The 24,810-nt window shown below is 67.8% G+C and overlaps 2 protein-coding genes across 2 annotated transcripts; one reads left to right on the forward strand and one right to left on the reverse strand.

The window, feature by feature from the left end:
* Positions 1-1,826: 1,826 nt before the first annotated feature.
* On the forward strand, positions 1,827-22,364 carry RARA (retinoic acid receptor alpha). The gene is made up of 9 exons (XM_014885523.2): positions 1,827-1,958; positions 8,581-8,870; positions 19,202-19,350; positions 19,455-19,596; positions 20,509-20,669; positions 20,756-20,932; positions 21,008-21,212; positions 21,392-21,550; positions 21,924-22,364. The coding sequence occupies exons 2-9, from the start codon at positions 8,693-8,695 to the stop codon at positions 22,133-22,135; spliced, it is 1,383 nt and encodes a 460-aa protein (XP_014741009.1). The 5' UTR covers positions 1,827-1,958; positions 8,581-8,692; the 3' UTR covers positions 22,136-22,364.
* A 1,108-nt stretch (positions 22,365-23,472) lies between these two features.
* GJD3 (gap junction protein delta 3) lies at positions 23,473-24,192 on the reverse strand. Its single transcript, XM_014885374.2, has one exon. It carries the CDS (start codon positions 24,190-24,192, stop codon positions 23,473-23,475), a length of 720 nt encoding a protein of 239 aa, XP_014740860.1.
* Between the last annotated feature and the right edge of the window lie 618 nt (positions 24,193-24,810).

The following is a 24,810-nucleotide window of genomic DNA, read 5'->3' on the forward strand; positions in this document are numbered from 1 at the left end:
AGGGGACACCCTGGGACACCCCGAAGTGATGTGGGGAGGCTGAGGGGGCCTCTGGGGTCCTGTCCCCCAACTCCAGCACACGTGTGCCCATGTCCCCTGTCCCTGCACACACGTGCCATGCCCACGGGGCCGGGCAGTGCCCAGCTGTGCCGTGGGCAGCCCCACGCACGCGTGTCCGGCCCGAGTGCGCGGCGGGGGCTCGGTGTCCCCTCGGCGGTGTCCCCGGTGCCCCGGCTGCCTTGCTGTCCTCCCTTGCACTCTCCTTACATAAGTGGCCACGTGGCGGGCACGGCCGCCTCCCGCCGCGCCGTCACCGCCGGCACCCAGATTCCATCTGACAGCCCCTTTCCGCTCGGCTGCTCCCGCCTGGCACCGGGGCCGGGGGTGCGGGGCAGGACCCCGTGCGACCCCGCCGCGCCCGGTCTGTGGGGCCTCAGTGGGATGGGGACACGGCCACCCTGTCCTCGTGGCACCTCCTGCCGCGCCCTGGCACCCGCTGCTGTCCTGCCCACCCCGCTGCCGGGGCGCTGCCGGGCCTCGGTGCCGCGACGCCACGGGACAGACGGGGCTGGGCCCCATGGCCGGGCAGGCTCCGCCTGGTGATGGGCTCAGTCCCGTGGGGTTGTGCTCGGGGGTCCCTGGTGCCCGGCAGCCGTCCCGGTGGGAGCAGAGGGGGGTCGGGCTGGCCGCTGTGCACATCTGGGAGTGATTTGGCACATTCCACTGGGCTGAGCACATGCCGGCGCCTGGGCCTCGCCGCCGCGGCCCTGGTGTGTGCGGGGAGGGGGCCAGAGGCTGCTCCAGGCCCTGGCTGCCCACAGCCGGCCAGGGTGTCCAGTTTTGTTCTGGCGAGCACACGAGGGAAACTGAGGCACGGGAATGTGCTGAATGGCCTGGTGGGCACCACCCTCCTGCGTGGGCACTGTGGGATCCTGACAGGCACCCAGGGGTCCTGGGCAGTGGGGGGCCAGCGTGACTCCCCCTGGGGATGTGCTGAGGCTGCCTACACTTTTCACGTGTGTCTTCCTGCCCCACTGCCCTTCTAGCCCTGGTGCCACAGGGTCTGGACTGTGCTGTTGGGTGTAGGGCCTTGGGTGCCCTTTCTGGCCTCCCAGAATGTGGCTGGGTAGCCCGTGTTTGTGTCTCCATCGCCATCCCCTTCCTAGAATCATGCTCTCTCCAGGGACAGACAGAGCAGGGAATCCCCCTGGAACCAGGCACTCTACATCCCCAGGTTGCCATAGGTACCCTCAGCCCTTCCCCTCTGAGCTCTCCCCTCTTTCCCCCAGTGTGTTTCCATCTCTTCCCTGCACACCTGGAGCACCCGCCCTGTATTTTCCCCCATGTGTGTGCCCCAGTCCCCCACCCGGGGGGTGGATGTGCGTATCCAGAGGCAAAGAAGAGGGAAGCGGGCTGAGGGGGGGCGTTGGAGCATCTCCTCCTGTGAGACTGGGGGAAAGAAGGGTAAGGGGGGCGTCGAGGCTGCGGTGAGCGGCCCCTTTAAGAGCCCCCCCCCCGGCGCGGCGCGCGCACCCACTTTCTCCCCTTCCGCTTTCTGGAGACTTCAAAGAGTTACAAAGCAGGGATGGCCCCGCCCCCGACCCGCCCCCGCCCGCACCCCATTGGTCGGCAGGGCGGAGCGGGGGGCGTGGTCACCGGGAGGGGCGTGGTGTCATCCCGCTTCCCCCCGCCCTCCGCCGCCGCCGCCGCCGCCGCTGCCGCCGCCGCCCCGCCCGGCCCAGCCCCGGGTAAAGTTTCCCCGCGAGCACATGACTCGCAATGGCCGCGGCCGCCGCTCGGTGAACCCTCCCGGGAACCCCTACCCCACCCCTCCCTTACCCCTCTAAGCCGGGGCGAACCCCCCCTTTTCCCCGCTCCTTCCCGGTGCCGCCGCCATGCAGCCACCACCGGGAACTCCCCGGGTTTAAGGATTTCGGTGTTGGAGTCTCCGTGAGCAGGTAATGAGGGGTCTCTGGATCTATCCGTGGGAGCGGGATTGGGAAGGAAGGTCTTGATGCGGCTCGAGTACCGCCTCTGGGGATCCCCCTCCGGTAACGGGTGATCCCGGGGTTCCCGCAGCGGGGGAGGGACTCCGCCGGGCTGCGGCTGCCGGGAGCACTGGAACCGCAGCGGGTTCGGGATCGCGGCTTTGGCCTCTGCCTCTTACACTGGGCTTGGGGGTGCTGGAGTTCCCTCTCTCGGTACCGACCGCCTGGGCGCTCCCGAGCGGCAGCGCTGCCCCCCCACCCCGGGACGGGCTCCGGGGAGGCTCCGGTAGCCTCCATACCCCACCGGGGACCGGACGACCGCCACACAGCGCGGTGCTGGGGAGACCTCCCTGGGATTACCGGGCTCTCCTGGGCCGCCGGTGTGCGCAGCCACATTCCCCCCACCACCTTCCCGCGGCGGGGGGGTGGGGGGGGGGCTGGGGCCGCTTCCCCTTTTCGGGGTGCGGCGGGGCCGGGGCCCGGCGGGGGAGCGGGGCCGGGAGCGCGGGGGGCGGTGGGGGCCGGGGGGCGGGAGCGGCGTCTGCGCCGTTTCCTGGCCGGCGGGCGGAGGAAGCCATCGCTCTGCGCGGCTGACAGGGCGGCGGCGGGCGGGGGGGCCCGGGGGAGCCGGGCGGGGGGCGGCGGGGCCGGCGAAGGGACCGTCGGCCGCCGCCTCCCTCCCGCAGCAGCTGCTCGGGGCCGGGCCGGGGGCGGCGGAGCCCCCGCGGGCTCTGGGCGGGGGTGGGTGGGTGGGGGTGCTGTCCCCCGGGTGCTCGACCCCGACAGAGCGAGGACCCCCCCCCGGGGGCGGGGAGCAGCGCCCCGGACTGCGGCGGGCCGGTGCGGAGACAAATCTGTGCCTCTGTCCCCCAAATCTGTGCCTCTGACCTTTGACCTCATTGGTGGCAGGGGCCGCCCCGCAGCGCGGTGGGTGCTGGGGGGGACGAGGGGGTTCCCCAAGCCGGTCCCCCCGTTCCGGGGATCCGGGCAGGCACCGGCTGGTGGCTCCGGGTGCAGCACCCGCCGCGTCCTCGCGCCGGGATTAGCGGGTGACGGCTCGGTGGCTTAGCGGCCCCGCGGCCACTGCTCCCGGGCCATATGTCACCGGTGGGCCCCCACCCTGCCCTTGGGGGTGACCTTGCTGCGTCTCGAGGATGCGCCTGCTCTCGTGGGTGCTCGCACCAGGGATGCCCGTGGGTGACCCGATGGGTGTCTGGCCCCTTTGCCCATTGCTCGCGCTCCCCCCAGGTGACACGGCCACCGACAGTGGGATGGCAGGAGCAGGGTAGTGCCCTGTGCCTTATCCGGCGCTGCCTGATGCCTGTGGCTGCTCCATCCCACAGGGACGCCTGGGTTCACCCAGCTGTCCTCGTACATCCTCCGTGTCCCTGCACTTGGTCTCTGTGGCAGGAGCAGCGTCGCGGCCGCGGTGCCTGGGGACGGCTGTGCCACCGCCACCGCCTGCCCTGCGGCGCTGGGATTCACCATCCCGCCGCTCTAGATCTATTTATATCCAGGAGGTTCTGGTGTGACAACGTGCCACATTTGGCCGCGCGTGCCCTGAGCCAGCGTGCCCTGAGCCACCGTCCTGGCAATGTCCAGCGCCGATGTCAGTGCTGCCATGAAGAAGGTGGCTGGGTTCTGGGGTCCCCCAGCCCTTTTTGGGGCGCTGCTGCAGCACGTCAGGGCTGGGTGAACTGTGAGTTCCCTGCAGTGCGTGCCTGGAGCCTCAAGGTGCCCCATGCCATGGGGCACCCCTGTGCCGCAGGGCCCCCCCGGCAGCGCCAGCCCCGGGGGGGGCGCAGCGGGTGCGGGGGGTGCGATCATATCTGCGGTGACACATGTGCTGATTACGGAAAATGGGTTAATCTCCCTGCGGCTGGAGGCGGCTTAGCGGGGGGTGGCTCGTGGCAGGGCCCGGCGAGGGGCCGCGTGCGCCCGCCGTGGCCTCCGCTGTCCCCACTGAGCCCCGGCTGCCAGGCAGTGACAAGGGACATGGCAAGGGGACGTGGCAGCGGCACACGGCTGCCTGCCCGCCCGCAGCCAGCCTGGGCGCGATGCGGTGGGTCGCGGTGGCTGCGGCGCGGAGCGGTTTGGCTCCCCCCAGGTACATCAAATCTCTGCTCTCGGGAGCCTGCCCAGGCTGGGGGCACGGTGCCACCAAATCCCGGTGTCCGGGGGTGTCGCACAGCCGCCTGCCCGCCGTGTCCCCCCGCGCTGTGTCCCGAGCGGCCCCGTGCCAGCTGCACTTGTCTGCCGGCTGTCGCCGAGCCAGCGAGGGCTGTCTGGGGCCGCGCTGTTCCCGGCACGCCATTCCCAGGGCGCCGGCTGCCGCCGCAGCCTCGGCTAAAAACAACCGGGACTGCCTCGAGTGGCTGCCGGAGCACCATCCCCCTGCATCCCGGGAACCCCTGGGGAGCTGGGATGAACTGGGATGGGGCGCTCTGGGGCCGTGAGCCCTAGGCCTGCGGTTTCCTGCTTTCATCCTGAGGGCTGGGGATTGGGCTGTACCTGAGGATGTCCCTTCCGTGGGCAGGCAGTGGTGGGTGTGGGGTGTGTCCCCAGGGTGCTGTGGGGGCAGCCCGCAGTGTGAGGAGCTGGCAGGTCATACTGGACCTTTGGGACTGGCCTGCTCCTCTCAAGGCACCCACGGTGCAGCCAGGCCGGAGCGATGCTGGTGGTGGTGTGGCACAGCTGTGGCCATCCCAGGGGCCGTGGCGGGGGCTGGGGCACCTGTTCCCGCAGAAGAATGGCGTGTCTGGTGGTGGGTGCGGGAGGTGTAACCGGAGCGGCGCGTTCCCGGCGTAACCGGAGTCGGCCTGGCCGCAACAGGTGGAATTTCAGTTTGTGGCTCCTGGCGGCAGTGAGATGTGGGGTGCTGGGGTGAGGACCCCCCGCTACAGGGCCAGCAGTGACTCCCATGTGCCTCCATGGGCTGGGGAACATGGACACCATCCCTACCAGCACGGACAGCGTCCCCATGTGCAGTGTGGTGTCCCTGTCCCTGTGTCTGTGCTGGGGGAGCGATGGTGCCTCGGTGTATCTTGCAGTTGGTGTTGGGATGTGGGAATACCGCTGCTGCCCAGGGACTTGCCGTGGGGCTGAGCAAGCCCCTGGGTCGGCTGCTGGCCCCGCGGAGTAGGATGTAGGTCGTGGGGTCTGCACTGGCCTCAGCATCCTCAGATTCCTGTTCCTAGCAGCCTCAACTCCGGCACACGCTGCCTGGCCGAGTGTGTGCCGCTGGCTCCGGCCGTGCCGCAGGCTGGGCATGATTCACGCCTGCCCGGGGACGTGAGAAACGTGACGGTGACTCACCGTGGAGAGCTTTGGGGATTCGGGGAGAGGGTCTCTCTCAGCAGCCCTGTCGGGGGGCACCTCACCACCCCTGCACAACGCTGGCTTGCCCGGGGGGGCCCGCAGGGGCCGATGGTGGCGGGGGGCAGCAAGGGGCAGCCAGGCTCTTGGCCTCGCGTGCGAGGCCACCCCGGGCTGGCTCTGCTGCCAGCGAGGAAACCGCAGGCTGCAACCACAGTGGCTCCGCAGGCGCTTCCTGCCCTGCCCGGAGGCTGCCATCCTGTGCCCCCGCACCCCAGCACGGCAACCCCGCTCTGCCCACACACCATGGGGGCAGCCTGGCACGGGGAGGGTCTCCACTGCGTGTTCTGGTGAGGGTGGGGGACATACACTGCAGCCACTGCCAGATATGGGGAGTGCAGGATGCTGCGGTGGTGAACCCTGTGATGGCAGCAGGGACAAGGGCTTGGGGTGGCAGGTCAGTGGGGTCATTAGTCAGTGGGGTGTTATGTCAGTGGGGTGACAGACTCTAGGGTGGCAGAGAAGCACGGTGAGAGAGTTTGGGGTGACAGGGGCTGTGACAACTGGGCTAGGACTGAACTGAAACCTGTCCGCCTGGGAATCGAGAGTGGCAAAGGGGAAGCTGCGGCCTGGAGCACGGTGCCCGCCGGCGTGACAGGAAGGGCTGGGTCACTGCCCGCTGCCCTGCCAGGCACCCCCAAGCACCCCCAGGCCTGCTGGCCCCCCGCTGCTGGGGGTGCACGGGCGGTGCCCCCGCACACCAGCGTGTCACATCCGGGCGCTGGCGCTGCCATCACCGTGTGCCCCGACAGGAAGCACAGCTGGGTTAGGGGGTGTGACATGGGCCGGGGCTGGGGAGCTGCCTGCCTCGGGGATTTTGGGGACTCTCAGGGTGGGCTGGAGGTGTAGCTGGCTGGGGTGGTCACTGGGGAGGGGGTGTTGTGGTGTGGCCATTCTGGTGGGATCCTGGTTGCTCTGTGTTTGATGCTGGCTGTGCTCGAGATGTTTGTGGGCACTGAACCCAGCCTGGGGGGGTCACACTGAGGGGCTGCCTTTTTGGAAGGGATCTCTTGGGGGACTGTGCCAGTGCTGCCTGCATATCTGGGTGTGCACGCTTTTTTGCAGAGAGCTTTGTGCTCTCTTTAGGGTCACAGTGGGATGGTGGCTTGGGCAGCCGTGTCCCACACCAGCTGTGTCCCCCCCCCAGTTGTGTCCCCCCAGATTATGTCCCCCACCAGTCCCACTGCTGCTGGCACTGGGAATAGTCTGATCTGTGTGTCCGTGCGTCTGTCCATCCGCTCCCGGGGGCCACCCCCGGCCTGGGTGGGAGGTTCCTCGTGGCTGGATTTGGCCCGGGCCCTGCAGCAACGTTTTCCACGGGGCTGGAACGAGGCGCTGGATTCCAGGAAGCTCCGGGCCTCGTCCAGCTCCTGCGGGGACTGGAGGAAAAGGCGTTGGGGCGGGTGAGCATGGGCCCTGCTGAGGGGCTGCACCGCCCCTGGCCCCACACTGCTGACCTGGGAGGCTCTGGGAATGAAGCTTGGTCAGAACACCCAGTGCCCCCATTTGGGACACCCAGGACCCACGTTTGGGATGCCCATGACACCCCAATTGGGGAGCAGCTGTGTGCTGGGGGCTGTGATAGCACTTGGTCCCAGGGGAGCTCCTCTGGGCAGCAGCTCCTCCTGCCCACCAGCACCCAAAGGAGCGAGGCCAGCCATGATCTCCAGACCCTCCTGGACACTGCTGGTCGTGTGGAGCATTGGGAAGGGGGGTCACTGGGGTGCACGGTGACCAGCCCGGCGGCGTTGGCCTCGCTCGGTCCCTGGCCAGCGGCGTGTGGGGGGGCCTGAGCGGGTTGAGTAATTGGGCCCCGGCACGGCTGGCGCAGTGCCCAGCAAGCTCTTGGCACCGGCAAACATAAACAGTTCTTCCCGCGCCTCCCTCCCCTGGCTCCCCCTGGCCAGCAATACTCGGGGGCCATGGCCTGGCCGGGGGGGCCATGGGCAGTCCCCAACAATGCAGGCTGGGGTCCCTGCAGTGCCATGTGTGGACCCCATGCAAGGGCTGTCCCCAGGCCAATGCTGAGCCAGGGTCCAGCACCATGTCCTGGCAATGCCTGTGAGAATCCCACACTCACTGGGGCACCCTGTGCTGGGGGGGATGTGACCCCCACCCAGCCACTGATGAGTGCCCTCCCCAGGGGTGACAGGACCATAGGTCTCCCCATGGGTGCTTCCCGCTGGGTCAGTGGGTGCTGGTGTGAGTTGGGAGAACGGGGGTCCTGCCTTCAGTGGGTGCAACCAGCTGGGTTCTAGGGGGGGCCGGGCAAGGCCATGCCCATCCCGGCCCCTCCCCAGCGCCTTGCCGGGCGGCCCAGCCTTGTTCCTCTGGATCCTTTTCCGCCTCCGCGGGGCCGGGAGCCAGCACTCTCGGCAAATAAACAGCCCCCGCCGGGCCCCGCGCCAGCACTTAAATAAACAGCCAGCCTGGGATTGTGAAAGCCCCGCGCCCCCCTTCCCACCGCCCCCCGACTGGCCAGGGCCGAGGGGTCCGTGCCCACCGGCCTGGCGTGGGAGCAGCCGGCACAGGCGTGGCACATGGCACATGGCATGGGGCAGGGGCTGCGTCACGATGGGCACGGCCCAGCCCTGCGGCTGGCTGAGCCCCCCGGCGCTGAGCCCCCTCCCTCTGAGGCCGGGTGGCTGAGCCCCCTCGGGATCCGCGCAGGCTTGGGGGGAGCGGAGCCGGAGTGGGCGCGTGGCCGTGACGGCAGAGCCGGCCTGGAGCAGAGCCGCTGTCCTCAGGGGACCCCAGTGTGCCCATGTCCCCTCCCCGTCCCCAGCTGCCCCGCAATCCCCCAGGCTGGGGCAGGGGCTACTGCCCCGAGGCCCTGCTGTGTGCCCCATCTCCCATGTCTGGCCTGGCAGAGCAGATTTGGGGTCATGGTGTGGCCTTTGGCTGGAGGGGGTGCCCTGTGGGGGCCACAGTGTCCCCAGGCCGTCCCCACACCGTCCCCCCGTCCCCTCCACTCAGCTAAGCTGGGATTAGCGAGCTGCGCCTGCCGGTGCCGCCGTCCCGGTGTCGTTAATCGGGGGGATCGGCGTTAATCCCACACGGAGCCCCAGGCCCGGCCGGCTGCGCCCTCCTGGGGCCGGGAGGGGATGTGGCCCTCGGGGGGCTGGGGAAACTGAGGCACGGCTGGTGGGCGACCCCACGGGGTGGGGGTCAGTGGTCCCAGCCACTCTGCTAATGCCCCTCTCTGCTTCCCCCACAGGACCAGCGCCAGCTGTGAGGACAGCCCGGCAGCAGGGCACCCGCGGGCCCCATGCTCTGCTTGCCTCCGGGACCCCGCACCTGAGAGCCCCCCCACACCGGAGACCCCCACCATGGCCAGCAACAGCAGCTCCTGCCCCACGCCGGGTGGGGGGCACCTCAATGGCTACCCTGTGCCCCCCTACGCCTTCTTCTTCCCACACATGCTGGGGGGGCTCTCTCCACCCAGCACCCTGGCCGGCATCCAGCACCAGCTCCCAGTCAGTGGATACAGCACCCCGTCACCTGCCAGTGAGTAGCACGGCCTGCAGAGGCTGGTGGGACCCCCAGTGCTGGAGGGGTATGTGGGGACCCCTCTGGGCCTGGCACTGTCCCCAGCGTGGGATGTGGGTGCCAATCCCAGGCTGGTCCATAACGTGTCCCTGGAGCATTGGCACTGGTGAGAGAGGGTCTCCCTGCTCCCAGCCACACCTGTGGGGAGCTGATTTCGGGGACTCCATGATGCAAGCACTGGGCGCTTTTCCCCATGTGTCCCTGTGAGTGTTGCTGCTAGGGAAACTGAGGCAGGGAGTGGTCAGTGGCCCTGGTGGGGTTGTGTCATTTCTTGCAGCCACCTTAGTTAGTGGCTGTTTTATATGCTGGTTATTAATGGCCCACAGGCCCTGGCCAGGGTGTCCCTGTCCCTCACTGTGACCAGCCTGGGTCCCCAGTTGGCTTGGTGGGTGCTGTGTCCCCATGGTGGCTCTTTGTTCGCCGGAGGCGGGGCTGCCGTGGGGGAGGCGATGAAGGCAATGAGGACAATCATCATCGCGGCTGCTCCCGATTCCATTTCCCTATGACAGGGTCGTCCATCACGGGCCTGGTAATCACTGCCTGCCGTGACGGCAGCTGGGAGCCGCTGGAGGTGGGCTCCCACCCAGGGTCCCCCCTGAACCAGCACCCCTCAGAGTGCCTCAGTTTCCCTGGATGCCGTCTTGGATGCCACGGGGTGACTGCTGGACCTCTTCTCACCCTGGCCCCACCGTGGTGGGTGCCCGTGCCTGTTCCCTGCAACACGAGTGCCCTGCGGCGCCCGCTGCCGGGGAGAACCCCGTGGGTCGGGGTGTGGCAGGGCCCCCCCGGCCCGTCCTTGGCCCCGGGGGATGGTGCAGGTCCGGGCAGGGCCGGCCCTGGGTGCTGTCCCCGCCGGAGCCGCCCCGGCGGCGGTGGGACCCAGTGGGACCAGTTCAGCGACTGGGTGTCGGCGGGTGGGGCCACTCCCCCGCGCTGGCTCTGGGGCCATTCCGGGCGTGTGGGAACAGGCTGGGGGGGCCGCCTGTGTCCCCCCCTTCCCTGACACTGAGGACAGGGCCGCGGGCGCGGCTGGAGGGTATCCTGGGGCAGGTGGCCGACTAGTGAATTGTGCCTCAGTTTCCCCTTGGCCTTCCCTGCTGAGTGCCCGAAGGATGCAGGGGGTGGGGGCACCATGTCTTGTCACCCCCTTGTAGCATCCACACAGCATGGTGGGTGCTCTGTTTGGGTAGGTCCTGCCATATTGGGGTGTCCCGTCGTGCTGCTGCTCTCTCTTCTGGTGCAGGGAGGTGCCAGTGTTTGTGTCCCACCTGCGGGGGGGCCGGTGCCGCCACCCCCTCCTCACCATGTGTCCGGCCCTCACCAGATGTGCTGCAGCTGCACGGCCCCAGGGCTGATTAGGCTTGGCCCGACTGGGGGTGCAGATGCCCCTCCCGGGATTCGGGATTGGACTGGGCAGCCCAGCGGGTCCGTGGGTGCCGGGCTGGGGATCTGGTGGGTTGGGAGCCGCATGTGGGTACGTGTGTGCTCCTATGAGGGATGTACACGCGTGTGCCCTTGTGGGCAGGGTGCGTGTTCATGGCGCCGTGTGCTGCTGGCAGTGCTGGTGCATGTGTGCCCAGCTGTGTGCACACCTGGGGCTGCGCAGGGTGTGCACACGTGTGTCACACGTGTGTGTCAGTGCCCTCCGTGCCTGTGTGTGCACACCTAGGGCTGTGTGGAGTATGCACACGTGTGTCATGTGTGTGTGTGTGTCTCAGTGCCCTCTGTGCCTGTGTTGGTGACACATGCAGAGCAGGGTTGCCCGTGTCCCCGTGCCAGCTGTGTACACGTGTGTTGGTTCGTGTGGCAGTACTGAGTTGTGCCTGTGCCCTCATCCTTGGGGACTCCGTGTCGCCTGGCTATCCCTGCAAGTCCCCTCCCCTTGCCCAGTGCTGGCCCGTGGTGTGCCCGTGGGTTCTCTGAGGGGCTCCCTGTGCAGCCGGCCCCCCAGCCCCTGCCTTGCCCTGATTCCCAGGCCTGGCTGCGGGAAGCGGGACCCCAGCCCAGCCCCCGCTGCAGCCGCGCCCCCCCGGCCCCGCTCCGGGCTGCCGGGACAGGGGGCCCCGCGCCCGGGCTGGCCTGTCACCCTACCCGCTGGCTCCGGTTTCCTCGCGCCGCAGCCGCTCCCCCGCAGCGCCCCGTAATTAATTAATTTTTAAAAATTAATGAGCAAAACGTGCTCCCTGCAGGCCGGGGGCCGGGGCCGGGGGGGCGGCGGGGCCGGGGGCCCCCGCTCAGGGCAGTGGCCGGGGAGCCCCGCGGGGTGCGGTGCTGGGGACCCCCGGCCCCCCCATCCCTGCCCGGGAAAGATTGATGAGGCGCTGGGCCCCCAGCCTGGGAAAGCCCATTAGGCGGAGGTTCTCTATCACTGTCAGGGGCCGGGGGGAGCCGCCTGCTCCAGCCGGGAATTCGCCGAGCTCAAAAGCGGCTGAAGGGGATAAATGGGGTCTTTTGAAGTGGGCGGGCGAGAGGGGGGCTGCGGGGCCCGGGGGGGGCTGCGGGGCCCCGAGGTGCCGGCGCGGCGGTGGGGGAAGGGCTGCGGCCAGCACCCCGGGATGGGCTGGGGGGGGTTTGTGTGGGACATCCCTGTCCGTGGGGACTGTGACCCTGTGATCCCAAAGCCATCCCCTCCGGGCACGGAGGGGTCCTCCGTGGGGTCCCCATGGTCTGTAGGGTTGGGTTTTCATCAGCCTTTTGGAGATATCTCTGTTCCCCGGAGCATCGCTCAAGGACTGGGGCCAGGAGGATGCAGAGCTGGGGATGTTGCTCGAAGGGCCCTGTTTTCGTGTCCCCAGGCTGCTGGTGGGATGTGGCTCAGGGCGGGATGTCCCTGTCCCCCTCACACTGTTGGATTGCGTGCGGGGTGTCCCCTCGCCCAGTTCCTCTTGGCTCTGGAATTAAGGTTTTGTTGGTTTTTTTGTTTGGTTTTTTTTTGTTTGGTTTTTTTTTTTAATCTCTGTTTCTTCCTGTTGCCGCCGACGCGGGACGGGAAGGGATGTGGGAAGCGGTGCAGGAAGCGATGCGGGATGGGAAGCGCTGCCCGTCGGGGTGGCCTCCGGCATGGCCTGGCCGCGCGGTGCCACCGCCTGCGTCCCCTGCGCCGTCCCCTCCGTCCCTTCCATCGCAGCCACATTCTTTCCAGCGCTGGTAAATGAGTCAGAGCAGACATTTGTCATGTTCGCTGCAGGAAGTTGGAGCAGCGCTGGGCTTTTGTTCGAAACCTGCTGGCTAAGCAAAGCCCCGACTTGCCATTATTATTTAAACAGGCGCTGCCGCGCTGCGCAGCCCCGCACGAACACACGGACACGCACACGCGTGCACAGCCACGCACACATGTACAGCCACACATGTACAGCCACACACACACAGACAGCCGCACATGTGCACAGCCATACATGTACAGCCACGCACACAGGGACAGCCACACATGTACAGCCATACATGTACAGCCACGCACACAGAGACAGCCACACATGTACGGCCATACATGTGCACAGACACGCACACATGCACAGCTACACAGCCACACACACAGAGACAGCCACATGTGTGCACAGCCACACATGTACAGCCACACACAGACACGAACACATGCACAGCCACATAGCCACATATGCCCACAGGGCAGTCAGATGCACACACACAGTCACAGAGCCACACACATGCACACAGGCACACGCACACACGCAGAGCCACACACACACGGACACCCAGATGTGTGCAGCAGCGCCCACATCCCCCATCCATGTCCAGCTGTGCACATGGGTGTGCCCCTCCTGCCCATGGCAAGGCCCATATGGGGGGTCAGCGGAGCTCCTCTCCCTCCAAGGGCACCCCTGGGCTAGGCAGTGTGGGGCCAGGGCAGTGTGGATGCCGTGGCGTGCCCGCTGTGCAGCAGGGAGATCACGGCTGCGGCGGGAAGTGGCACCCCCGGGGCCTGTCCTTGGCGTGTGACCGTCCCTGCTCTGTGCAGGCAGCGCTGTCACCGCTCGGGGTGCCCGGGTTTGTGGTGTCAGCTTCAGCACGGGCTTGCGTGAAGGGGTGGTGTGGTGGGGAGCGGTGGCACACACGGGTGACACGCCAGCACACACATGTGCATGCACACACAGATACAGTGGGCTGTGCACGCACACGTGTGTTCACATCCTCAGCTGCTCCCGTGCTCGGTGGGACACGGGAGGGTGTCACACACGTGTGTGTGTGTTTGTGTGTGTGTATGTGTGTACGGGATGAATGCACACACGTGTGTGCACACAGGCTGCTCTGTGCAGGCACACACACCTCCCTGTGTGTCTGTGTACTGGGAGCACACATGGCCCTGCTGCAGCGGGGATGCAGACACGCGTCATACACCGGGAACATGCATGAACACACGTGCACATGCATGTCCATAGACCCACCCACCCCTCTCGAGGTGGGGGCCTAGGGTCAGGCCGAGGTGAGCCCTTCCCGCGGGTTCACCCGCAGTTCACCCGCATGCCATTAGGCAAATGAGCTGCGGCCGCCAGGCAGCCCCCGGGACCCCCCCCGGGACCCCCAGGGCCCCGTCATCTCCGCCGGGCAGTCCCCGGGCTCCCCGGCCCCGCCTTGAGCCCCTCCCCATTTCGCTCCCGCGTGGCGCTGCCCCCGCGTGTCCGCGTCCCTCTGCATGTCCGTGTTCCCCCGCGTGTCCCTTTGCCCCCGCGTGTCCGTGCCCTCTCCATGTGTCCATTTCTCCACCACGTATCCGTGTCCTCCTGCGTGTCCGTGTCACCTCATGTGTCCGTGCCCCTACCACGTCTGTTACCCCCTGCATGCTTGTGTCCTTCTCGGTGTCCGTGCCCCCCCTCCCACATGTGCTTTTCCTTGTCCTGTGTCCGTGAGACCCTCGCGTGTCCGTTTCTCTCCTCTGTGTCCGTGCCCATCCCCCGCATATCCGTGAGCACCCCCCCCCCCCGTGTCCGTGCCCCGTGTCCGTGTCCCCCCGCGTGCGGCTGCGGCGCGGAGCGGGTTAAGCGCGGGGAGGCGGCGGGTGCCGGGAGGGACCGGGGCTGGCGAAGCCGCAGAGCCGGCGGGGCTGCGCCTTCCTCCCCTCCCCCCGCCTCCTCCTCCTCCTCCTCTTCCTCCTCCTCCTTCTCCTCCTCCTCCTCCCGCCGCTCGGGCGCGGAGCGAGCGGCGGGGCCGCTCCGCGGGGCGATGGCAGCGCGGCGCGGGGCGCCCCGGGGGCGCGGGGGGGGGCACTGACCGCCCGGGGCCGCCCCGGCCGGGGGAGCCGCCCCCGCCGCCCCGGGGCTATGTACGAGGGCGCGGCGGTGGCGGGGCTGCCCCCCGGCCCCTTCCTCCGCATGGATTTCTACGGGCCGGGCCCCCGGGGCTGCCCCCCCCGCCGCCCCCCGCCGTGGAGCAGCTCCGGCCGCTGTAGGTACCTGCGCACCGGGGGCGGACGGGGCCCCCTCCGTAGCATCGGGCTGAGGAGAGCGGCCCCGAAACCCGGGCGGGTGTGGGGGGGAGGCTGCGGAGATGGGTGCGGGGTGCGGTGCTCGGTGCGGGGGCTTTGGCCGTGGGCGGGGGGCTGAGCTGAGTGCTGGTCCTGGAAGAGTGCGGGGCTCAGCCCCCTCAGCCTCCTCCCCACCCGCTCTAAGCGCTGAAGCCACCGTCTCTTTAAACACCCCCTGCCCTATTTCGGGCGCAGTCGGGACCTCGGGGCCGAGCTCGGTGAAGGGGGGAAGGGGGGTCGCCTCTCGACCCCCCCCTTCCCCAGCGGGGTCCGGGCAGAGCCGGCTCCGCCGGGAATTTCGCTCTTTCCTGATAAAGGCTCCGGGAAAATCCAATTAACTACAGACGGAGCCGCCGCTGCTGCCCAGGCGCGGGGGAGCCTCATCCTGGGCCCCCACCCTGCCGCGGATCGGGGGGTCCCCCTGGGCCGGGGCGTCCTGGGTGTGGATGTGGGGCCGGACGAGTCCTCTTCCCGCTGGCGGGACCCTGCCCTGTGTCCCTGAAGGGGTCACGGCCCGGTGTCCCCCCCATGCCCATGCGCTGTGCGGGGGGGGACACGGAGGGCGTGAGGACAGCGGGATGGGCGGCGGGGGGACACGGGCAGCACACCCTAAGTGCCGGCCAGCCTGGGAGCTGTTTTCCCACGGGGATGTGGAACCCTGCTGTGGTTTGTGCCCACGGTGTGGGAGGCGAGTGAGGTTTGAGGGGCTGGAGGAGTCCCGTGGCCCCGCTGTGGGCAGCCGGTGTCCTGGCACCCAGGGGCCACCACAACGGCCCAAGGAAAGTCCTGCCGGGTTCCATGGGACTTTCACCCCGATAAGGGCGGGGATCCATGGCGGGGTGCCCGGCCGGCGCTGTGCAAAGGGTTTGTGTCCGTGGACCCCCAGTCTCGCTCCCCTCATTGTCTCGGGGCCGCTCGACCTTTGCGCTGGCACCGAGCGCGGCCGAGGGGCCTTTGTCTGCGCTGGGGACATGCGGGGGCTGCCGCTGCCTCTCTGAGGGCTGGGGGCTGTCCCCGAGGCTTTGCTCAGGCAGGGTGGGCAGGGGTGTCCCGGGTGCCACCCCTTAGTACAGGGCCCCCCGGCTGTGACTGTCCTGAGCAGGGTGGCTGGGGGCCATTGCCCTCTCTCTGTGCCCCCCAGTCCTGCGGGGACCGGGGCCCCCTCCCCATGGGTCGCAGCGCTGGGTGGACGTGGGTCCCCTGCCCTGGCTGGGGCACCTCGGGGCTCTGGTCATGGTGACCGTGACCTGGCGAGCGCGTGGGCGGCGGGCGCTGGCGGGACTCCCTGGCTCTGTGCCCCGCTCCCGACGTCACACGAGGTGCCGTGTCTCCCCAGCCCGGGGGGTGCCAGCCCGGGCAGGGCTCAGTGGTGTCGGGGCAGCCGTGCTGTGCCTCAGTTTCCTCAGAGCCAGCTGCGGCTGTGCCCGCTGGCCCCGCGGTGCTGGCTGCTAGCCCAGCGTGGCACTGCCCTGCCCGGCGGGGCGTGTTGCGGTCGCATAGGAGCCAGAGCTGCTCGGGGGTCACGGGGAGCCCACCCACACCCCCAGAGAGGACTGGGGCTGCCGCCATGGGGAAACGGAGGCACGAGCTCCTGAGAATGGTGGAAGATCTTGTAGGAGCCCACCAACACAGCGGGAACCCCTGCCCCTGCGGAGCCATGTGCTGTTGGGGGTTTTTGGAGTGCTGTGGGGGTGCGAGAGGGATACGTGGGATTGGATTGTGCGTGGCACCCCCCCCCGCTGGGCACAGGGTGGCCTCACATGGCCTTGTGTAAGCTGTGGGTCACAGATGGGTGTGTCGGGGTTTTGGGGACGCCAGGCCCTGCTGCTGGCAGGGGGGAGACACCGGGTCCTGGGCAGGACGCCCCGTGGGGACCAGTCGGTGCCCGGTGGGCTGAGCCCCGTGGCCGGTGGTACCTGAACAGGACCGGGCACCCCACGGCTCAGGGTTCCCGGCACCCTCTTCGCTCCCTCCCCCTTCTCCTGCAGAGGCACAGGAATTCGGGGCACGTGGGATTCTCATCCGCAGGGAAGCCCTGGGTGGGCCTCCACCCTCCTGTGGGGGACTGTGACCCCTGGCACGGCACTGCCATCGCACCGGGCTGCGGGGACCCCCGTAACCCCCGCTGCGACCCTCGGGTGGGCTTCCCCCTCTAATCCCCCCATCCTCGTCTTTCCGCTCCTCTGGCCGGGGTCTGTCCCGGAGCCACGGCGGGGTGGTGGCGGCTCGGAGGCCGGTGTCCCCTCCCCGGGCACTGGCACACGGGGTGTCCCCGTAGGCGATTTCCCACGCCAGGGCGGGGGTGCGGGTGTCGGGGTGCCCCGGGGTCCCCCGGCGCGGGCAGGAAGCAGCCGGCGGGGCCGCGGGCGGGGGCGGCGCGTTCAGCGTTCACCCGGGATCTGGCGGAGCCGCAGCATCTGGTCTGCAGCTGGAGCCGGGCTCCGCTGCCTCGGCCGGGGGGGACAGCGGGGTCCCCCCTGCTGTGGGGGGCGGGATGAGCCTGGGCTTTGGGGTCCACCGTGTCCCCAACTGCACCCCGTCACCCAGCCCTGTTCCAGCAGGGGAGGTTGGCACCCATCCTGCCCTGCTCAGCGCCTTTAGGTGCTGCTCTGTGCCCTCCTCGTGCCCCCCAGGGACGCGAGGGGCACCCAGGCCTGATGCTACCATGAGGGGGGCTGCTGGGGAGCTGGCCAGGCTGGTGGCTGTACCTGTGTCCGTGTCCCCTCCGCGGTGGCACCGCGGTCCCCTGGCTGGTGACGAGGGTGGCAGGGGATTCCCGGGGCGCTGGCGCAGCTCTGCCAGCGCAGGGACGCGGAGGGTGCCGGGTCCCCTCCCCCCTCCGCATCCAGCACATCAAAATCTTGTCAAATCCGCGTTTTGTGAGTGCAGCTCTCCACGAGGAAGTTCTTAAATTATATAAAAGAGGCGATAAATTATAGACGACGTTCGCTCAGTCACTTTAATGGCTCCGCTCCCTCGAGTGGCAGCGGTGATTTATTCAGCCTGGGAGCTCTGCCCAGCGCTCGCCCCCGCGCCCGAGTCCCACCCGCACCCTCGCGTCCCACCCCGCACACCCACGTCCCACCTCGCAGCCTCGGATCCCACCTTGCACACTCACATCCCTCCCTGCCCCCTCCCAGCCCACCACACACGCTTGTATCCCGCCTTGCACGCTCATATCCTACCTTGCACACTCCCCCGGTGCCCCACACACTCATCTCCCACCCTACACGATCACCTCCGTGCCCTCGTATCCCACCTCACACATTCCCCTTGTGCCCCACACACTCGTATCCCACCCCATACACTCGTATCCCACCCCACACGTTCATTTCCGTGACCTCAAATCCCACCCCACCTACTCCTCACCCTGCCCCGCTCGCTCCTGTCACACCCCGCACATTCCCCGTCCCCGTTGGCGCCTGGGGACAAGCGTCAGGGGTGGCTTTGTCCTGTTGTCCCCTCCCTGGCCCTATCCCGTGGCTTTTGGCGAGGGGCCCGTGGCATTGCCGGGCTGGGGACCCCCACCCATTATCCCCAGAACCCCCTACTCCACTGGGGCCCCTTCTCCGGGCTGGGTGTCCCCGGCCGGGGCTCCCCGCGGCTCCCCGGCCCCGGGGGGACTCTGGCGGCCGTGGGGCCCTTTTTGGGGTGCAGGGGCCGGCGGGGCGGGGGGGGGCCCGGGCTCCCCCGCCGGGCCTGGCCTTTAATATCCTGTTTGACTGGTTCGCTTGGCTCCGCTGCAGAAAAACATTCGCAAACATCCCGGAGCAGCCGGGGAGCGCTTAACCCCTGCCTGGCTGCGCCCCACGCCGGGGTGCACCCCGACTGTGCTGAGCCCCTCCCCAGCTCCAGGGGTGCATCCTGACCGTGCTGAAACCCTTGCCCTGCATGCCAGGGGTGCACCCAACTGTGCTGAGCTCCCCCTGTGTCAGGGGTGCACCCCAAGTGTTCTGAGTCCCCCCAGCTCCAGGGGTGCACCCCAATTGTACTGGACTCCCCCTCTGCCCAGGCTGTGCTAGGGCACGGGCCAAGGCTGGACTTGGGGGACTTAGGGACCTCCCGCAGGGTCCTGGGGGACAGGGGTGCTTCTGGGGTGCAAGAGGCACTTGACTCGAGGCTTTGGGGTGCAGGAGGAGAAGAAGCATGTTCCAAGAGGTTTTGGGGTGCAGGGGTACTGGCTGTGTCCCCTGTGCTGTCGGGGCCCAGGTCTGCTTGTTAAGGGGACAAAGGCAGCACTGCCTTTGGGGATTTCCTCCATGGGGGCACCTCGGGGTGCCAGCTGGGTGCCACTGTGCCTGTCCCCTCCTGGAGGGCCATGCTTTGCCTAGGAGTGGTGGGTGACCCTCGGGCTGTGGGGGTCATCCTGTATATACAGGGGTCACACTGTACATGTGCGTGTCACCGTGTACGTACAGGTGTCACACTGTACATGTACCCACATGTGAATGAGTGTGTGGCACTGGCCCTCCCAGGCTGGTCCTGCACTCTCCATCCCCCCATCCACTGGCAGTGCCGCCTGGGCTGGGGACCCCTGGGATCCCGGCCCTTTTCTTTGCTTTTTTTTTCCCTTTTTTTTTTTTTGTCTGCCTGAATTCCACATCGTCTCTGTGACCTGGAAATGTCACGTTGCATCTTCCCAGCACGCGTCCTCTCCCCGCTGGCCCCGCTCGACCTGGCGCCAGGGCCGGGGTGGGCAGCGCGGGGCTGGGGCTGCCGGGACCTCTGGAGCTGGGGAGCAGCCGTGGGGTGCAGGATGGGGGGTCCCTGCCCAGGGGGGCTCTGTGCCCTGAGTGCCACCTCTCCCCCACAGCCGTCGAGACGCAGAGCACCAGCTCGGAGGAGATCGTGCCCAGCCCCCCCTCGCCCCCACCCCTGCCCCGCATCTACAAGCCCTGCTTCGTGTGCCAGGACAAGTCCTCGGGGTACCACTATGGGGTCAGCGCCTGCGAGGGCTGCAAGGTAAGCGCCGCCACCGGCCCCGACTGCCACCGCAGCTCCCCGGGGTCCTGGGGGTGCTCGGGGTCCCCGTGCCAGGTGCTGACTGGGGCGTGCGGGGTCCCCAGGGCTTCTTCCGCCGCAGCATCCAGAAGAACATGGTGTACACGTGCCACCGGGACAAGAACTGCATCATCAACAAGGTGACGCGCAACCGGTGCCAGTACTGCCGGCTCCAGAAGTGCTTCGAAGTTGGAATGTCCAAGGAGTGTGAGTGGGGATGGGAATGGGGACGTGGATGGGGTTAGTGATGGGGATGGGGACAGGGATGAAGACCAGGGAGGGGATGGGAACACCCAGCCTGGTGTCCTGGTCAGGGGGCTCTGGGTGTGACGGGCCATCCCAGCAGCCCCCACCATGTGCCCAGCAAGGCCCGGGGGAATGGGGACCCCCTGGGATTGTGTCACAGCCTGGCAGTTGCCCGGGCAACGCGTGATTGATAATGTCAGAGATAAATGACGCTGAGAGGCCTCCCTGCTCCGCTGCCAGTTGTCATGGTGCCCGGCTGTGCCCCCACGGTGGGTGCCCGGGGGATGGGACTGCTGAGGTGCAGTTGCCTCCCTGAGTCCTGCCCCATCTGCCAACCCCTGCGGGCCTGAGACCCCTGGGAGGGGCTGGCAGAGCCTAGGGGGGCCAGAAACTGCCAGGGGGGGTTGAGCATCCCAGGGCCTCACCCTGCACCTAAGAGGGGTCCTGGCTCTCTCAGCCCACAGAGGCTGATCCCTGCAGGGCTCGGGCTCCTCCCAATTGCTCCCCCCTCCCCAACTGCCACCCCCAGGGTCCCTCCCGTGCCCCTCACCCAGCACTGTAGCTCAGCTGCCATTATCTGTCCCTGGGGTCGCTCTTTGATGTGTTGGTTTTGCAGAGCACCATGCCTTTGATGAGGGGTGTGGGTCCCCCAAGGGTGCAGGGTCTAACTGCACCCCTAATTGCTCCTAATGATTTGGGGCTTGCTTAAAGGAATCTGTGGGGCTGATGGCTCCGCTGGGAGCTTGTCACTACAGCTGAGTCCATTGCTGGTGGCAGGTTCCCATCCTGCCCTGAGGGGCAGAGCATGCTGGGGCAGGGGCTGGGTGGCACTGGGGCCAGGTGATGGTGACACTGACCCTGGCTTTCCTGCAGCCGTCCGCAATGACCGGAACAAGAAGAAGAAGGACGTGCCCAAGCCGGAGTGCTCGGAGAGCTACATCATCACACCTGAGGTGGAGGAGCTCATCGAGAAGGTGCGCAAAGCCCACCAGGAGACCTTCCCCGCACTCTGCCAGCTCGGCAAATACACTACGGTGAGTGTCACGGGGTCCCGGGGGTCCAGGGGGGCTGGGAAGAATGGCACCCCCCAGTGCCCTCATCCCCCCACCTCCCACCACAGAACAACAGCTCTGAGCAGCGCGTGTCCTTGGACATCGACCTGTGGGACAAGTTCAGCGAGTTGTCCACCAAGTGCATCATCAAGACGGTGGAGTTTGCCAAGCAGCTCCCCGGCTTCACCACGCTCACCATCGCCGACCAGATCACCCTCCTCAAAGCCGCCTGCCTCGACATCCTGGTGAGCACGGGGACAGGGATAGGGATGGGGACAGGGAGGGGACACCAGGCTGAGCCCCCACCCTCTCCCCCCCAGATCCTGCGGATCTGCACACGCTACACGCCGGAGCAGGACACCATGACCTTCTCGGACGGGCTGACGCTGAACCGCACGCAGATGCACAACGCGGGGTTCGGGCCCCTCACCGACCTGGTCTTCGCCTTCGCCAACCAGCTGCTGCCGCTGGAGATGGACGACGCCGAGACAGGGCTGCTCAGTGCCATCTGCCTCATCTGTGGAGGTGGGTGCAGGGACGGGCACCTGCCCAGTGCCCGCGGGCCCCCAGTGCAGCCCCATCGTCCTCCCCCATTGGCTGAGCAAGGAGACCCAAAATGAAGCCCAAGCGGTGGGAGCTGGGAACCCACAGGATGGCAAGGGGGATGTGCTGTTCCCCCCAACCACTGTGTGCCTCCTCCCCAGACCGCCAGGACCTGGAGCAGCCTGACAAGGTGGACAAGCTGCAGGAGCCACTGCTGGAGGCACTGAAGATCTACGTGAGGAAGAGGAGGCCCAACAAGCCCCACATGTTCCCCAAGATGCTCATGAAGATCACAGACCTGCGCAGCATCAGCGCCAAGGGTGAGGCTCCTATGGCTTTGGGTCCTGAGGGAGCGTCCAGGGAACACTGAGGGATCTGGGTCACTCAGCATCCTCCAGAGGGGATGAAGAAGAGGACACACTCAGCACTGCATCTTCCAGGAATGCTGGGGATGTGACCATGTCCCTTGTCCTCAGTGCCCAGGGAGAAGCAAAGCTGGAGGTGTCAGTTTGAGTGTGATGCTTTCAGGGTGCTGGTTTGGCGGATGCCATTTTGGGGGTACTCGTTTTTGGGGTGTTATTTTCAGGGTGCTGTTTTGGGGGTGCCATCTGGGGGTGCCAGTTTGAGGATGCCAATTTGGCACTGCCAACTTGTGGTAGCCCCCTGCTGACCCTGACCCTGACCCTCCCACAGGCGCCGAGCGGGTGATCACGCTGAAGATGGAGATCCCGGGCTCGATGCCACCGCTCATCCAGGAGATGCTGGAGAACTCGGAGGGCATGGACACGCTGGGGGGGCAGGCGGGCGGCCCCCGCGGGGGAAGCTTGGGGCCCCCCCCGGGCAGCTGCAGCCCCAGCCTTTCGCCCAGCTCCAACCGCAGCAGCCCGGCCACGCACTCGCCGTGACCCGCGCCCGGCGCGCACCAGGACAGAGCCCGGCACGCCGGCACGGGGGGAGTCCCTGCGCCCGGCCCGGCTGCAGCCCCTCCCGGGGCGGACTCCTCGGCAGCCCCCGCCGGAGCGGCCCCCGCGGGGACCCCCCAGCCCCGGGCCCAGCGCGTTGGTTGAGTCACATTTCAGGGGCGCGGGGACCTCGGCCGCGGCCCCGGGGACGCCCCGGCCCCACCAGCACCAGCACCCACGGGATCGCGACCACCGAGCCACTCCCCCCCCCCCCCCGCCCCGGCCGTCCGCGGGGGGGGCCCGGCCAGCCCCGCACGCCGAGGAAGCAGAGTCATTTAAAAGAGAAAAGAAAGCAAAGTATATATATATAAATATCTATAAATATCTATAAATACGTTTTAAAACCTTTGTAAAAGTTTGGAGGGGTTTTTAGGCCTGTGCAGGTGGAGGGGGCACGGCGGGCGCTGCCGGGGGAGGGGGGGCACACGGTTTATTATTATTAAATTCTTTTTTTTTTGTTGTTGTTGTTGAGATTTTAGTGGATTTAGAGTCGGGGGGCACCGGGCGGGCCCTGCCCCGGCCCCCCAGGCGGGGAGGGGACTGCGGGGGGCACAGGGTGGTGCCAGTCCCGGCCTCGCAGGGATGGGGGGCCCGGCCCTGCCGGCACGGGGAGGACGGGGAGGGGGGACTGGGGGGGCTGGCTCCAGAATAAAGTTTATTTATTCTAGTGCCCGGCTCGTTATTCTTGTGGGGGTACCAGGGGAGGAGAAGGTGCAGGGGTGGGGAGGAGATGGTCAGGCTGTGGCACCCCAAGTCCTGGTTGAGGGAGGGTGTTCTTTGCTGCAGGAGGGCAGCCCAGGACCCTCCCCCTCATTGTTCCCCCTCATTTTGTGACCCTGTCTGGTCATCCCCAAAGGCTGGGACAGAACACTTTGGGGTCCCCCCAGCACCCTAAAGCTCTGATCTTCCCACTCCTGAGGCCACAGTCATGTTCCTCTATGCCAGGGGCCAGCCCTGATCCATTTGTGTCACTCCCAGCGCCAGGTTTCGGGGCAACCCTGCCCTCCCCCGTGCTGGGCTGGAGGGTCAGGGGTGTTCCTGCTCTGTGCAGAGATGGGACCTGTTTATTTTCTTTTTGTCCGTATTTTTTTTCCAGCAGCTGCCGGGTGAGGCCCATCCGCCGGCCACAACAGGAACTGGGGGCACCGGGGCACAGCCCAGCCCAGCCCGGCCTGGCCCAGTCCGGGTTCCCTGGCAGGACCAGGGCCGGGACCCCTCTGGGACAGGGAGATCCGCATGGCCGGCGGACTGAGACCGGCTCGTCCCAGCAGTGGCAGCGGTCACACAGTGAGGTCCCCCCGCGGGTGGGGACCACGGGGTCCCTCCGCAGCCCCCGCCGGCTGCCCCGGGGCCGGGCCCCGCTCCTGGGGCCGGTGGCAGCAGCCGGGCCGGGCAGGGGGCCCCTTGCGCAGGAGGTGGGCGAGCTCTGCCAGGCTGAGCAGCGCCGAGACCAGCCCCACCACGAAGTAGAAGTGGATGAAGACGGTTTTCTCGGTGGGGCGGGAGACGAAGCAGTCGACGCGGTGCGGGCAGGGCCGGCGGCGGCACACGAAGAGCGGCTGCACCCTGAAGCCGTAGAGCAGCGCCTGGCCCAGCAGGAAGCCCAGCTCGGCCGCGATCCGGGCCACCACGCTGCCCACGTAGAAGGGCTGGAGGCGGCGGGCGCGCTGGCCGGGAGCCCCCTCGCCCCCCGGCTTGGCCGCCTGGTGCACGGCGAAGATGACGAAGAGGGCGGCGGGCGCCGAGAGCACAACGACGTGGAAGACGAGGAAGCGATAGTGGGAGATGGGAAAGGCGGCGTCGTAGCACACGGGTTTGCAGCCCGGCTGTTGGGTGTTACACACGAACTCCTCCTGCTCGTCCTCGAAGACGTCGCTGCCCACGGTGGCCAGGACCAGGATGCGAAAGAGGAGCATCACCACCAGCCAGAAGCGGCCCACCATGGGCGAGTGCTCCTGCACGGCGTCCAGCAGCGAGCTCAGGAAGCCCCACTCGCCCATAGCCGCGCTGCGGGAGCGGGGTGAGCGCTGGGGGGGACGCAGGGCCCGCCGGGTCGGACCCTGGCAGCAGCACTGCCCCTCCAGAGCTCCATCCTCCCGCCATTCCCAAGGCCCAGGCACTGCCAGCCCAGCTCAGCCCTGTCAGGAGTGTCCCCAGGCACCCGCTGTGCCCAGCGGTCCAAGGACACCAACAGGGGCAGGACCAGCAGATTCCCCATCCCTTGTCCCCCTCCACAGCTCGGCCTGGCTGAGCTGTGGCCCCCCACAACAGCTCCGTACCTGCGGAGGCTGCGGTCCGCGGTGTGCCAGCGCTGCTGGCGCCGGCTGTCCAGGGCTGTCCCGGACTGTCCAGTCTCTGTCCAGCTGGGATGGGATAATGGTCCCACAGCCACGCCTGGAGTCCTTTTAAAGGGACAGGCGCAGTGGCGCCTGGAGGGAGGGAAGGGCTCAGCACTACTGGTAGGGCTCAAGGACAAAAAGTTGCCCAGCCCAGGGCCAGCAGCTGCCCAGGGCACAGGTTGGGAGAGGGGTGGTGGCCCTCCCAGTGCAGAAATGCCCCCAAACTTTGTCCTTCCCAAACCCACAGGGCCTCAGGCTCCCCAAGCCACAGCACTCGAC

The sequence above is a fragment of the Sturnus vulgaris genome, chromosome 27, assembly GCF_052056855.1.
Source record: "Sturnus vulgaris isolate bStuVul1 chromosome 27, bStuVul1.hap1, whole genome shotgun sequence".
Taxonomy (NCBI): Eukaryota; Metazoa; Chordata; class Aves; order Passeriformes; family Sturnidae; genus Sturnus; species Sturnus vulgaris.

Excerpts from the sequence above, each read along its gene's own strand:
- RARA (XM_014885523.2), top strand. The coding sequence starts at position 8,693 with ATGGCCAGCAACAGCAGCTCCTGCCCCACGCCGGGTGGGGGGCACCTC. Across the intron at positions 21,213-21,391 it reads CATCTGCCTCATCTGTGGAG|ACCGCCAGGACCTGGAGCAG; the intron begins GTGGGTGCAGGG and ends CCTCCTCCCCAG. Across the intron at positions 21,551-21,923 it reads GCGCAGCATCAGCGCCAAGG|GCGCCGAGCGGGTGATCACG; the intron begins GTGAGGCTCCTA and ends ACCCTCCCACAG.
- GJD3 (XM_014885374.2), bottom strand. The coding sequence starts at position 24,192 with ATGGGCGAGTGGGGCTTCCTGAGCTCGCTGCTGGACGCCGTGCAGGAG.